This window comes from Sinohyriopsis cumingii, unplaced genomic scaffold (assembly GCF_028554795.1).
Source record: "Sinohyriopsis cumingii isolate HCF-2022 unplaced genomic scaffold, ASM2855479v2 utg001176l, whole genome shotgun sequence".
Lineage (NCBI taxonomy): Eukaryota > Metazoa > Mollusca > Bivalvia > Unionida > Unionidae > Sinohyriopsis > Sinohyriopsis cumingii.
The window spans coordinates 2,927,144-2,943,782 of NW_028315968.1; the positions used below are offsets into that span (position 1 = coordinate 2,927,144).

Below are 16,639 nucleotides of genomic sequence, written 5' to 3' on the forward strand. Positions count from 1 at the left end.
TGTTATAAATGTTGTAAATGTTGTTTCAGAGATTCAGATTCACATTATTATTCCTTTATCAAATAGTTCTAGGTCAAAGTTGAATCGAGGACTATTTACTTTTTGTGTCTATGTCGGTTAATCGTATGAACTAAAGTGGACTGTTCATATTTGTGTCATTGCTATCGGCAGTATTCAGTTAAAAGGTTTTTTATTGCCATTACGAAAGCCCTTTCAGCCACTGTTCTTTAAAATGTGCTTAAAATTCATTTTAAATTTCGCTCTGAATTATTTTATTGGAAGCTTAAATTTTAGGGTATGAAAATTTTCAGTGGTTGTTTTGCTGCTTTAGTATTGCACCAATATTAAAAATATGCCATTGTGCCTGCGACAATATCCTATATTATGCTTCCGTTTAGGAGAGAAATCTTCCACCTTCGGGATCAATATTTTGTGACAGACGTTCCATAAAACCTCGTGTCTAACGCAAAATGCCGTGGAAGTTTCCTATTTTCACATGGATCAATGCGAATGATTCTATTATTCACACATGATTGTACTCAGTGCCAAAATAAAAACGTCATTGTGCTCATGACGTCAGTGAACTCATGACATTATGAAACTTTGCATTTTTTCTAGCGGTGTTTATACTGAAGAAAGCAATTTTGTCGTCTTATTCACATCATTTGCTAGTTTTAACAATTTCTTTTCTGAACGCTTAACATGTTAAGTTCTTTATAACAACGTAAATATTTAAAAATACACTTTCTTATTGTTACAATACCGATAATCTGCCAAATGTTTTCAACCACATTTGCCTGGTTATAAATGAATTGGTGTGACATAAGAGCATGCCGCCAGCAGGATAAGAAATTATTGGCAGGATATCGGCAAAGCCTCGTTCAAGAAAACAAGTCCTGACCTTCAGGTGGGATTTCTTCATCCCATACTGGTATTAATGACGGATTATGTTAAGATCAACTTACCCAAGAAAAGCCCACACATCCTATGGCGTCGGATAGCATATCTCCCAAAATTGATGGAAAGGAGTTTCCGGCCGGGAAGTAGGCGTGAAAATTGGGGTGTTGCCAGTGTGTAACCTGCGATACGAGTGTTAAGCTTTTAAAATTGTTTAACGCAAATAGGTTTCAAAAACAATGAACCAAATATATAGTATACAACCCTTTTAAAAAAGGTGGTCAGGTAAATTTTGTGCTAACAATGTATTTATAAAGTTTATTTATAATCTCATACCTTATATATGTCACTGTTGAATAAAGGTGCTACCATTTTTTGTATTTTCTTATCTTCTTTTGTAATTATATTTCATCTTTTTGTCCACATATTTTCAAATGCATCAGTGTCGATTGATTATTATGAATGGAATCAACGGCATTGTTTGAATTAAAGTTCTCAAAATGACGAAATGACACAAAACGTGAAAACGTTTCCTTATTTGTGACAACTAAAGCTTTCGATTATATAGTACGTCATCCGCTGTGTTAATTTGGTTGCTATCTACATTATTGCCATTGTTAAATATATTTTGAAATTTAGGTGAAAGTGTGAATGGGAAGCAACGCATGCGAGAATTTGCAAAAGCTGTACATTAGATACACTTACTCCTTTCATAATAGCGGTATCAACATCCTTCATTATGTCCGAAAAATCCTCACCCTTGTTTGGTGCCTCATCCGGGAGAAGTTTTTGGAGATAGCCTGGAGTTACTTCAGGTGTAACTCGCCTGAACTGGATGGTGTCCAAATAATCTGCGATATAGTCAACCATTTCTTTGCCTCGCTTTCGAAACTCTTTGGAATCCATTGTGTAAAGTATGACAGGTCTGCAGGTGCAAAGCAGATCACGATCCTTACCAAAGTAATGTAAGAAAAGAAAGGAAAGAAATGTTTAGCTAAGAACAAGAACAATAGAATGTTTCTCAAGTGTATCCTAAGAAGACAAGAGGTTTAAATGGTATGGAGAACGAAGCTTAGATGTCAAATTATGGTCTGCTTAAAATACATTATACATTATTGGAACACAAAAATATTTTCTAGAGCAAATATTAAAATTGATACTCTGAACAATGATTAATTTCTTACCTCAGCTGCAGTTATAGCAAACCTTAATTGATAGCAATGCCCATAAATTTCGGCATCCTTATGGAAAGTATGCAATATTATTCATAAGATTCACTCGTCCACAAATGAAATGATAATAATAATGAGGACTTTGTATAAGGCCTAATTTTTAGGAGTTCTAAGCGCTTTACAACATTAGACATCACTAATAACAAAAAAACATATAATGGTATGATTACAAAAAATAAATACCATGAAATTAGAAAACATAAAAACATGCTATATATATATATATATATATATATATATATATATATATATATATATATATGAACTATTTATAGGTTTTTAAGTTTGATCGTTCTTGCAGCTGTAAAAAGTGAGTTTAAGAGCATTCGTGGCTGTGTCTTTGTGTCTAAGTTCAGTGGGCAATTCATTCCACGTTGCTGGGCCTTTGGTTGCAAAAGAACGTTGTCCATATGACTTCATTTTCATAGTGGGAATAATGAGCATACGATTGTCAGAAGAGGAGCGTCAGTATCTTGCTGGTGTGTACGCATGGGTGAGGTCGGATAGGTATGATGGATTTGAGTCCGTCAATGAAACGTAGCACAGAGAACAAATTTTGTGTTCGATTTCTGGATCGAATGGATAGCCAGTGCAGGGTACAGTGCAGCGGGGAGGTGTGCTCTGATCGTGGTACTATAAATATGATCCGAGCAGGCAGGTGTGTTTTGAACTTTTTGATGTTTCTGGAGTAGATATTGAGATGAACAAGACAGAATTGAGTTACAATAGTCCAGTCTTGAAAGTACTAATGAAGACTCAAGTGTTTCAGCGGCATCAAGCGAAAGATATTTGCGAATGGAGCTGATGTGTCTCAGCTCAAGATATGCAGCCTTGCATATGTTCATGACATGTTGGTACAATGTGAGAGTACTGTCCAGAGTAACACCTAGGTTCCGTACTGATTGTGTGAATTTAATGTTGGTGCTGCTGATATTTATTGTTTGAGGTAAGGATGTGAATGAGAAAGTCTTTGTGTTGTGATCAGGATGGCTTCAGTTTTATCACCATTCATCTGCAGCTTGTTACATGTAATCCATGATTTCACATCAGAAATGAACATATCTACAACTTGGATGGTAGCATCGTCTTCATTTGGGTGGTTAGATTTGTATATTTAGGTGTCGTCAGCGTACAATTGGTGAGACACTGGATGATGAGATATGGCACTTGAGAGCAGCTTAGTGTATAGAATGAAGAGAACAGGTCCAAGAACTGGCCCTTGTGGAACACCACAACATAGCTTGACTCGGCTGGAGTGTATTCCATATGCATACACTATTTGTGACCTGTTGAACAAGTAGGACTTGAACCACAGTAAGGCTGTATTACATGAATGCCAAATACATGCTGGAAATGGTGAAGTAATATATCATGGTCTATTGTGTCAAATGCTGCTGTCAAATCAAGGAGGGTGAGGACTGACTGTAATCTTTCTGCTATCCAAAGCAGAGATAATATCGTTAACTGTTTTTAGAAGAGTAGTTTCAGTACTGTGGCAAGGGCGATACGCAGATTGTACATTGCTAAAAAGACTATTTGAATTCAGATGAGATACAAGCTGGGATAGAACAACCTTTTATGATTGGGAGCTTAGAAACTGAGGGGTAGTTCATTAAATCATTATGGTAGAGTGTTGGTGTCTTCAGCAGAGGCTTTACAATGGCAGTTTTGAAAAATGATGGGAATTTCCCGGATGACAGAGAGGTATTAATAACATCAATTGGATCAAGTTTACATGACTTTGGTGCACTCTTTATCATGATTGTATGTCCTAAATCCATATAGACAGGTTCAAATGCTGCGAATGGTTGCCGCTGAAATTCTGTATTCCAAATGGTGTCGACGAGTTAATTGAAATTGTGTTGTCAAGCTTGCTCTAATGGTTTGTACTTTGTCACGGAAAAATTTGGAAACAGGTCCGGAAGGTCGACTAGAGAGAAGGTAGTTGGAAGTGGTGTAGATTTGTTCCTTGACATTAACTTGTTAGTAATCTTGAAGAGCTCTTTGAAGCTGGAACTTTCCATGATTTAAGTACAGTAGTGGGCTGATTTTGCTGCATGAACTATGTGACGTTTTTCTTATTGGCTTCATATATTTGTTTGTCAATAGTGAGTCTGGTAGAAAGCCAAACCTCTCAGTTTTACGGCAATCTCTTTTAACAGTGCGAAGCTGGACCCTAACACTGCTGTGCCATGGAGAACAATTTGGAATTGATACTCTGCACTTAGTGCCTGGGGTATGTTTGTCTAGCAATGAACGTCGGCAGTTATCGGGTTGTTCTGCTGTAGGCGGTAAGCAAGTTGTTAGGTTTATTTGGATGTCATGCATTAGTTTGGTTCAATTTGCCAGACGGAGGTTTCTCTTAGTAGCAAAATAAGGTGTAGGGTTAGGGACTAATACGTCAAGATGGCATATAATGCAGGGGTGATCTGATGCAAGTTCGTGGGATGCCAGGGAGGACTGTAGATTATTATCATCAGGTCTGTGAACAATCCAGTCTAAAATCTGACCATTTTTATGGATGGGTTGGTTACATGACTGTTTGAGGTTGAAAACATTAATGGAATCTATGAGTGTTTATGTGTTTGGGTTTCTGGGACAGCCAAAGTGAAAGCTGAAATCTCCAAGAATAATCAGGTTGCCACCTATCGCATTTCCATACTCCAGGAGATTCGGAAACTGTCCAAAAAGAGAAATTCAGTCAGCTTGTTTTCTCTACTAGGAGGAGGGCGGTATAGGCAGAAAAAATGAAATGACCATTGTTCCTGTGTGAGTGTGGTTTGAACTAGTTCAAACGATGTGTGGGAGAAATTGAAAGTTGTGAAGTGGTTAAGACGCTTGATCTAGGATTTCTTTGTGATGCCAGCAATTCCACCTCCGCGATAGTGACGGGGAAACGACTTGATGGAGTAACCATGTGGGTACTAGATCTGCGCCCTTTGGGCTCATCGCCTGATGTTTTAGCCATATTTCAGTCAGGAATAAGACTTCGATATTCTGATTGTTGATAAAAATTAACTATCTCTGTGCGCTTTTCCGGTTGTGACTGGGAATTGAATAATGCAATACGCAGAGGTATCTCTTGGATAGCTGATCAAAAGGTTGACGATTTAATAAGGATTTGAATTAGGTTATCTAAATTAACGGTCGAATTTTGGCATTGTTGAGCCGGAAAGGGCATAAGGGAAATAACTAGAATTCTTCTTCCTATTCTACGCCGGCCTGCTTTGAAAGAACGTTTCGTTTTTTTCCGCTTCTGTTTACATTTAGGTAATGATGAATGTAGTTACAGTTCGTTTAGTCTAGAGCACAATGTAGTATGGAGAGCCATGGTGTGGACATTGAAAGCAATTAATGAGAGTCCATCGTAGCATAAACGGGTTGACTGGCGAGTATCACGTGATGGCAGTTTGTTCAACAACAAAGGAAGTTGTAGCAGTGGAGCAAGACAGCTTAGAAAAAGTCTAATTGTTCTCTTTTCCAAAACAAGGAGTTGAAGAAACACTTACGAACTGAACAGCCAACATATGATGAACAAAATAACGTAAACGAAGACAGACAACAAGCACATATATCATGAAAAACGGCACAAAAAACGGAACAGCTGCTTCAAGCCGGTTAAACGATAGCTGTCATCTTGGAAAATAAAACTGATACAATTGATAAACAAACTCAAGTAATAACAGGTTATTTAGCTTATTGCCTGAATGTTAAACATAATAATTGGACCCATATCTTCAGCCTGTCCTCTCCCTACACTTACAAAGTGTCATAAATATTATTTTGTCAAATTATACATCTAATTGATCATTTTTTTATATCAACATTTGCACATCTAATTCATAATATTTTATGTTCACACGTGTTCATCAAATTCATGATGTTTTATGTTGGCAAGTGTACATCTAATACAATATAGTTCATGTTGCTAAGTGTACATGGAATTCAATATGTTTTATGTTGACAAGTGTACATCTAAATTATGATGAACAGATGCAATGAAATGTAACCTAAATAACAAAAGTAGACATAAAAAATTATAAAAAGAGAGGGTAAAGAACAACAGTAACGAAAACGAAATAATACAACTAGAAGCTCAATGACACAGGTAGGTAATCAAATTCATTAAAACATTAAAACAGAAATTAAATAACAGAAGCAGGTAAAGAACATTACAAAAGAGAGGTTAAATGATACAACTAGGCAAGCAAAATGACAAAACGAGAACATATATAACATAAGTAGGTAAAACAAATATAAAACGAGAAGCGAAATAACACAAGTAGGTGTTGCCCCGGGTAACCAATATTTCTATGGCTCTCGCCTTTACAGTTCACTGACATCTCACCTTTGTCCGCGTGGGTTCGAGTGTCTGACTCGGCCAATGTGGGTATGTGAGAAAGCTTGCCACCAGGATCCCGTGGATCGATGGTTCTTCCAGTGGTTTTCTCGGATTTTTCCTCCACCTGACATACTGTCATGAATAGCATATATATTGCTGAAACCACGGTGTTATGTCAGCAGCAAAAACATCACAAGTAGGTTCATAAAAGGACAACAGGATTAACTAAATAACGCCACCTATGCACGTAAAATGATAAAAACACAGAAACGAAACAACACAAGTAGGTAAGCAAAGTGGTAAGTGGAGAAACAAAAAAAGTTAGGGAGGAAAGCAAGTTATGTAAAGAGAAACTAAATAACTAAAGTAGATAAACGATATTGTTAATGAGAATAAATTACAAACCACAAAAATATAAGGGATTGACAATAAGGTTGAAATGTGTGAACTTAGAATATGTGTAATAGCGTACGTTTCCCCTTGCGTTTCCATTCTCATAAGTCTTCTAGAGATTTGGAAATGTTTGTGCATTCGTGAAAATACATTCAGTTACTTCTTTGGTTTACTCCCTTATCTTGTAAGGAAGTGTTATAAAGGAAAGATAATGATATAAAATGAAAGGCTCTTAAAAACTTGTCTGTCGCAGAAGTAAAGCATTAATGTTAAAATTTTCGACCAGTCCATTTTTACAAAAGGGTAACAAATCCACACGTAAGATACTACATCCTTTCATTTTCGAGGTCTGATATAAACAATACGGTAGACTTTGTCTACAGATATTAAGTTTGGGATTTGTTAGCAAGAGTGACCGATTTAGGAAAGAAACAGACGCGCATGTACAGGGTATATGTCGGGCTCTGCCAAATTATTCCACACTTTAAATGTTGACCAAAGAAATGACAATCCTAACATTTGGAAACACATGCTTGACATCATATACGTGTTTACTCCATGCAGATTGTATGTTGTACTATTTCGGATGGTTTGTGGCAATGTTCCGTCCAGTATGGTGGAGATTTACCGCTCATAAAGTTTTATAAAAGTACATAGACTTGGGCCTTTGTCCCTAATATAGGGAGGTTTCCAAAGTTCTGTCTTCTTAGACTTTTTGAAAGCAAAATTCGGAAGATTTGCCACTTTCAACGCTGCATCTAGTTAGTATTCTAATTTATTTAGATTTAAGTACAGTATACCTGCCACAAACACCATTTTCGTATTAACGGTGGAAATTTAATCTTTCTACTAAGGGTAAATTTAAGTTGCCATAGATGCAAAATCTAAATGAAACTGATTTCACCAAATAATTCATATAAGTATTCTGCGTTCTGTCATCTGAATAATACAAACCCAAGTGCATGTGATAAGCCACATCATGAAGACTTGTAATATTGTCTTTTCAATCTGAATAAACAAAATATTTCCACTGTCCTACATGAAGATCTGACAGAAACCTCGTGGTCATGTTCTAGTGACCTATGCTATTACCATAATCGCTAATTTTACCAGCCAATCAGATTGAGTCTAATACTTTCAAATTTGGAAAACTAAGCAGAATAGAGGAAGAGCGTCAGAGTGTGCCAAACAATTTGATTAACTTTATAGTTTCTGAAATTAGCATTTCAACTGGCTAATTCAAAGGTCACCAGAACATAACCCATAAGCGGTCGTTCTCACATTATCACGTAGGACGGCCGAGATCTGATTTTAATGATATGGATTTTGTTTTACACTGGAATAGTTACTTAAAATTAAAAGAATCTCCGCAATGAACTTCATAACTGCATAAACTATATCAGCAATTGTTATTTTAATGAAGCATGATTTTAAACGTTTTTTTTTCTTCTTCCCTACACATTTCAAAATTTATCCGAGAGATAGTTATCGAAAGAGGTAGGCACATAACCAGTTATGAAATATTGTTTGAGTTCTGTTAAAATACGTTTATACCGTAGCCCGTCATAGGCATGTGCAGCTTACTCCTGGGCGTGGGCCGAAGAAACAATTTTTAAACCCACGTCATATGATGTAAATAATCGTAAAAAACCAGACCGCGGGCTGTATCAGGCCCGCGGTATGTAGATTTCACATACCTTTTCTATCAAATGTCATCAGTAAAGTACAAAATAACAAAAAGTATAAATTATCCTGCGTTGGAAATATTTGCTGTGCATTTAATTTAAACAGTATAATGTTGAATGACCTGATAAAAAGTTCGGTTAATATTTATAGGGACATTGTTGAGTTACTGTTTTCCTTTGATATATTACGGCCTAGCAAGACTAGTAAGTCCTTTAAGTGGTGAGACGACTGTAGTAATAAAGCTCTATGCCCAGGCACAAACCGCGGTAACCAACCCGGGCTGATCCGACGGTGGGATTCGAAACCCGCGCTCTTTTCGTCGTGAATCGTCCACGCTATTCATTGAATCATCGCGGATGATTGAACTTATATATGTTTAAATATTACTGTTAAGCATATCTATATTGTTTTTCATTTATATACATGATTGCAGATTGTATGTGTCATTATATAGACAACATTTGCATAGCTAACTTTGTTCACGAGTGTAGCTGACTTTAAAATAATATTTGTAAACATTTTTCTTGGATTTTAGCTCAGAACATTGGTTAACATTCAAGCAAACAGACCTGACTTGATTACGAATTAGAAGGAAATTGCGACATAGGACAAGTTTGATCCATATAAAGTAGGTCAAGTTTGATCCATATAAAGTATGTCAATTTTGATCCATATAAAGTAGGTCAAGTTTAATCCATATAAAGTAGGTCAATTTTGATCCATATAAAGTAGGTCAAGTTTGATCCACATAAAGTAGGTCAAGTTTGATCCATATAACGTAGGTCAAATTTAATCCATATAAAGTTGTTTACATCGAAATTATCCATATCTATTTTAACAGCTGTCTAGTGGAATCGGTCTCTCACTTGTGTTCAGTTAAATTTGAGAGGATTAATTCATTAGGCTGCCGAAGCGGTTAGAGCGTCTGCATCGGATGCGGAAAGTCGCAGGTTCCAACCCTGGCCGATTCATACCAAGACTTATGAAAACGGTGCTTGCAGCTGCCTCGCTTGGTACTCGGCATTAAGAGGTTAATTATGGGACTGGCTGGCTTGGTGTCGGGATAATGTGGCTGGTTGGGACATGATGTTACATGTCAGTGGCATGATGCTGGAGTGCTAGACGTCACTATAATCTACTACGCTGCAGACATGTTAGCGATATGACTAAAATTTGTAAAGGTACGTTAAAAACAAAAACAATACATAAACACACGTTTATTTGTTTAAATTGTTCATTGGAAATACAAAGGGCTTATTGATTTACGGACTGACACATTTTTATAGGATTATTATGAATAAATTCAAGGAAAATTTGGATTATATCATCGTGAAGCATCAAGACACTTGGCACATAAACACATTTAAGACCAGTGCTCATCAGCACATTCAAGATAGGAATTTATTCGGAGTACAATTGAAATTCATTGGGAACACTTTATACTTTTGGACTTGCGATAGAACTTTTAGGACTATTTGGGATTTAATTTACTGTAACTTAGTTTAAGACCATAGAGTTGAAACAATTGCTCTCACAAATTGCCTGCACAGCAAATTTGTCAAGTTCACATTTTTGATTAAATTTCACTTGTTGATTGTAAATACTCGCCTTATTATATACAAGTATAAACATGTTTTGAATATTTAATGGTGTATTCTTCATTTGTATGCTGGTCAATATATTTTCAATGTTATCAGCGTTCATCATGTCTTGTATTAAATGTTATCAGCGTTCAGCATGTCTTGTATTAAATGAAAACATAAAAACAAAGTGTTTGTAAGTACTGTACATGAATCATCTTTATGTATAAAACTGAATGTATTTCGTTACTGCTAGTCTGTTTAAATTTGTCCAGAAATTTGCTTGGAAGAGGAGTGTGTATATTCATTGGGCAGGGTTTAAGTTAAAATGTCACTTACTGGTCCAAAACCTATTCTTCAACGTCATTTACTGGTCTAAACCTATTTTTCCTTTGTCACTTACTGATCAAAAACCTATTTCCATTGTCACCTACTTTTCCAAAGTCTATTTTCCTTTGTCACATACTGGTCTAAACCAATTTTCCATTGTCACTTACTGGTCCAATACCTATTTTCCATTGTCACATACTGGTCTAAACCTATTCTCCATTGTCACTTACAAGTTGGAAACTTATTTTCCTTTGTCTCTTAATGGTCCAAAACATATAAACTAACTAAATCCAATAGCAACCCAGCTTCATCATGTTACATGCATGGACAGGAATAGTGAAAGAGAAACATCTTTCCATACTGACCTTGTCGTTGCTAAAGAGTTGTCTTTTGGTGAAATTGACTACTATAAATGTGTAGGAAGTTAATAATCAAAACGTAAATGTGCAAGATTTAGAGATAAAAAACTTGAATGACATAAAACTAATAATTTTCAATCTTCAATTTTCACATTAAATTCACAGAGAGAATAACAATCGTTATGAGCTGAGTCAAGCATGACCTCCACATCACCGTTAATATCCGAAGATATCAAAATATCACTTGAAAATAATCATTGAATATGATTTACAAAACATTTGCATAGAAAGACCTTACAATTTTCGAAATGTTCAATATTATAAACATCTATCATTCTTAGAATAATGTAACCCTAATTTGATCTCTTGAAAAAAATACAGGCATTCGTTGTCGATTTAATTGTACGTCAACCTTGTGACTACTAGCATATTGTTGCCAAGATGTGTTGTGTTCCACAGAGCAGTTATATGAATATCCATATATTTCATCAGTAAACCTAATCTTTTATTTGTCCAAAAAGACTTTAATCTGGTTCTTCTTTTTAAATTCTCTGAGAAAAATGTGACTACTTACTTTTGAAAAGGGTTTGCTTCCGGTTGCCTTCCTGTTTGTGGCTGAAGGTCCGCTGATCGAACCTCAGCCGTGTCATACTAACGACTTCTAAAAATGATACTAGCAGCTGCCTCAGTTGGCGCTCAGCATGAAGAGGTTAGTTGTAGGACAGGTATTATGGGTGGGACATGATGCTACATGTCTGCGCCATGATGCTTCAGTGCTTGGCATTACGATAACTACTACACTGCAGACATCGTAACGATATGGCTATAATTGTTAAAGCTACGTTAAATAATCCCCATCCCCCAACTAATATTTGTGAAAACAGATGATTACTGGGAAGTGCAGTACTCACTTACATATTATGATCTTCGGTGATCATAACCTATATTCCTAAAACTTCGGGGGCGAACTTGTCAAAAATGCCTCCAAATTTACACTTTAATTGTTTTATTTTTCATTGTGCATTCATTTATTTTAAATTATTCAAAGGCAGATAGGTGGCTAGCCGATACTTATAAAATTAACATATATTGCACCGAGAGGAAGTCTAACGTTTTATAACTTTTGATACTATACAAATTTTGTTTCGTAACTATCAAATATCATTTCTTAATTAAAAACAAATACAATTAGACTAAGTGAAATAATTAATGGGGCACTTTAATTTCGCTATGTTTCAATTAATTTATTAGCTATCAATACGCAAAGAAGCCTACATACGAACAGGACACGGCACATACAATAATAAAGAAATGACAGTGGAAACTGTGATATCAAAGGTATAGACAGTGGAAACTGTGATATCAAATGTATAGACAATGGAAACTGATATCAAATGTATAGTATAAATGATTCTTACTGGATGAGAATCGATCATTTCCTATTACCTGAATATGTGTAGATCTTAATTTAGGCAGATAGGATTAAAAAATATTTATAAATGAAAACAGTTATCTCATAAAGGGTGTTACATCCGACAAATATGATGATGATATTAATTTTAACGAGAATCAAAATTGGCTAATGATAATGACGATGGTGATAAAATACACTAACCGAAGACATACTCACGTTAACACTCTTAAGAAGTAATCCACATCTAGGATGATGATAAAAAGTTCCAAAAGATATCCACTATCGGAGGTTGCATAAATAGGGCCTATCACCCACGCAAACCGATCAGAAAATGGGTGCGGCATTCTAGTCTCGGCATTGTTTAAGAGACGATAATACAAGCCTTTTCACATTTTCTGCTTTTGACAGAGAAAGGAACCAATCTAAGTTGAAGAGGCTGTAAATCAGTCGAGAGTAAAATTTGTCGTCTGCTTAAATAAATAATGCCATTTGCAATGGATATATTGATTTCAGTTCAAAGAGAGCAGACCAAGCTTGTTTTAATGCATTACTAAACGTTTGTTTTGCAATTCTTTGTTTGTAACATATTTACTGCACATACCTTGTGCAATCCAACAAAAAAGAATGCCGTAAGTAAATATAGACTTTGTAAATGCACTCCAGACACTTATGCAAATATGTCCCATAAAATAATTAATTTACATTGACACAACCGCACTTATTATAAACAGAGTTCACAAATTTTTTCCAGTGGTCTATTTATCAATCTATCATATATAAAGGAAAAGTAATGAACACGTTTTTTTTTGTTAATATGAAGTAATTAAGCAGTTCATGCAATATCAGATAAGTGACTTATTTTTAAGAAAAAAACAAACAACTGAAGTTATTAAGTGTTTTTCGATAATATTGTCAATGATGACGTGATTGTTATATTATTCACCTGTCGTGAATCGGTTAGGCTTCTGTTTGGTATTATGTTCTAGGGCACACACTTTTCATGCCGCCCACCCCATGAATTATCTGTGATTTCCTTCAGTTCTACGACAATGTGAAACCTTTGTTTTGACTCTTTGGGAATTTGAGTCACAAGACTTTTCGAACCGTATTCTGCATTGCACATCAGTAAGAGAGAGAGAGAGAGAGAGAGAGAGAGAGAGAGAATTCAATAATATGTAAATGCAAAAACTATTAAAGTTAAAATAAAATTTCCCACTTTTCAATTTACTGACTTAATTTTGCACACAAAACATGCTAATATTTTTTCTTCTTGATATTGTTCTTCTTTATTTTTAAACGGCATGTTTGCATTTTTAAGCACATCAAACTAACTTACGAAATATCATGCTTCAGAGATAGGAGACTGACAAAAATCAACACACTGTAATTTATGAATATTAGATTTCACTTCCTTAGACGCCGATGATTGTGGCGAATGGTAATTACGGAGTAAGAATAAAAACAAAGTAATAAGTAAAATTGAAAGAAACCGAAACGCCAATTTAGTAAAATAATCCATTAGTTGATGCTAAAATTCTTCCAGGAAATAACTTATCTTTGCCTATAATTTATATTTTTTTTATTAAACAATTCATTTCTATAATTGGTAATTAGGCCACACAGCCACACAGAGCCACACACACACACACACACAAATATATATATATATATATATATATATATATATATATATATATATATATATATATATATATATATATATATATATATATATATATATATATATATATATATATATATGTATATGTATGTATATATATATATATATATATATATATATATATATATATATATATATATATATATATATATATATATATATATATATATATATATATATATATATATATGCTTATCATTTGTAAAGTTTTTTATTCTAATAAGATTTTAATGAAAGCCAATAGCCATAAAAAGTCTCCCTCGAAAGACATATTGTAAATCAGTCAAGTGCGCTTGGAGACTCATTCGAGAATATTGCTCATTAAAGCGGAGAACTCGGCAATATGGGTTTGAATGGCTTTGACTTAATACAAGGTTCGACGCAGATTTAACAATTAATACACACACTTGACTTCTTGTTGCCGCGATTACGGCCAAGAAAATTTTCCTATATAGAAGTGCCAAATATAGGATGACATCTGATATTGAGTGAATGCTCAATAAATAGTAGTAGGATATATGCCCACTGATGCTAATTCAGATCGGAGTCGAGAAAGGAAAGAAATTAGAATGTAGACAATGCTCTAAGCCGTGGGGCGATACGCCGTGGCATTGTGCCGTTTTATAACTTCTTAATATTAAATATTCTTTGTTTTTTTATTAGACGAAATTTATCATAGACGTTAAGAGACTTTTGTGCCTATTAAGTGTACACTTCGTTAATTGCATCTTGGAGTCAGCGAAGGCAGGAAGTTTCCACGTTTGTAATTAACAGTCTAAACTTGGCTAAAATGCTCATTTTTAATTTTTCTCAACCTATTGTCTAGACACATCCTATGTAAAGAGTCTCAAACGGCCCAACATATGGTTTTCTGCTTCAATGAGTGTAGCATCCCGTGCTATGTGTACGTTAATGTAGTGGTGCACAATTTCGTAGATATTTTCGCACTACAATCTGTCATGGTCATCGTGACATGTAATTATTCAGATTGACGTACAGGTTAGGTTCAAAATAAATTGCTAGCGTGCGATGGTTACCCTCGCTTGTTTGAGGGCATGAGTGAATTTTAGTTAGAGTCCGTTCGGATAACGGTCAGTCAGATATGCTAACATAAGTCAAGTAGCGGGAAATGAAAATGTTGAGAGAGCCAGAAAATAGATTGGGGGAAGTCTTGGACCATTTGAAATAGGTGTTATAAAATTATATTTTTCAGAATAGTTGTTAATAAAAGCGGAATTAAGTGAGTTGTTCTAACTTCGGTGGGATTGGTAAAGTTTTGACGGTTTGAGAAAGTCAATACTGCTTTCCGAAGTTAAACGACAGGGCGTGTTTCTCAGATGAAATTCAATGTTTTATATAATTTCCCAAGCCAAAATGGGCAGTCGAAGTTCCACTGCCCTAAGAGCAGTCCCAGGAACTGCGGGGGAATTAACCAATAATTTTTTTCGATAAATAAATCGTCCAAGTGAGAACCAGAGAGAGAGAGAGAGAGAGAGAGAGAGAGATTAGCGCATAAAAAGAGAGTATCTCAATAAAGCAAACAATGGTTAGTCTAACTCAGATAATATTCATTGATATTTTTTTGTAATTGTTGGATTTATTTGTTGTAAATTTATACTTCAATTTTCTTGGGTTCAGAAGTGAATCGTGCATTGGTTTCGAATGGTATATTACTCATGTATGGTATGAATATCAAACCAAATTGAATTGATGTAAATGAATTCGGATTTAGTAGTATGTTTGTAATAGGAATATGTATCGCAGGAATTGCATGCATTACTCTGAAACGAATTGTGCGAATTAATTAATCTATCTGTCTCTTAAATGATATGGGTTATTCAATTTAAAATTGATTTTACTATTTCTATGTCAACGAATTGCTTAATAGTAAGTAATGTAGTTCAGACAAGCAATGAAATCCATTAAGTAATTTGTGTCTAATTATGTAACTGTTCCAGTTAGGAATGTGGTTAGCAGCTAAAACTAAAAGACGTCAATTTTAGGGTAATATGTTTGTCATGTTGCGAGCTGTCCGTATTAGCTTAGTTCTGCTAAAATACGATAACACAATATTTGACGTAAAAAGAGTGGGAATATTTTTCGATAACAGAAGGAAAAGGCCTGACAAATATTTAGGATGCGTTTATATATTTTATTTTAAAGAGAAAAGTAGCTAAATGCCTGTACTGCAAAGTGGAAAAGGGAACAGTCTACCCAAAGAGGCTGAAGAGAGAGAGAGAGAGAGAGAGAGAGAGAGAGAGAGAGAGAGAGAGAGAGAATAAAACAAATAGAGCAGTTCTTTCAAGAACAGTGATATTTTGGAACGGACCGAAAGCAGCCAGGTTTTGCTGAAATGCCGGCGTTTCGAGTTCGATCATTAACTTGAATTTATGATAAAATTTCATTTATCGGTGTAACAGAAGGGTTAATTGAATTTCGGATAAATTGTGTAGCTCTGTTTCTAATAGAAATTGTATCATTCAAATGTTATGTTCAATTTAAGAATGCTTATGTAGTTGATTGAAATGTTATATTTTACCTACTAGGGCTCGAGTTGTTCTATCCTATGTTGCTCAGATCGCTGTTATTCCATCTATTACTTTAACATTTTATTGTATGTGTAGATTATCTTCTAGATACCGATAATCAAAGCACCAAGCGGAGTGGGGGCCACATACCACCCCCCGACAACGACATACCTACTTCACTTGCTCGAAATAGGTCA

The 16,639-nt window shown here is 35.1% G+C and overlaps 1 protein-coding gene across 1 annotated transcript in view; it reads right to left on the bottom strand.

Moving 5' to 3' along the window:
- LOC149772778 (aromatic-L-amino-acid decarboxylase-like) overlaps positions 1-1,806 on the bottom strand; it is a 79,123-nt gene extending 77,317 nt beyond the window's left edge. The window contains exons 1-2 of the mRNA XM_089947337.1: positions 1,603-1,806; positions 966-1,079 (exon numbers count right to left, since the gene is read on the bottom strand). Of these exons, the coding sequence (XP_089803463.1) occupies positions 966-1,079; positions 1,603-1,803 (315 nt within the window). The 5' untranslated portion in view covers positions 1,804-1,806. The remainder of the gene's footprint in view (positions 1-965; positions 1,080-1,602) is intronic.
- Positions 1,807-16,639: the final 14,833 nt, after the last annotated feature.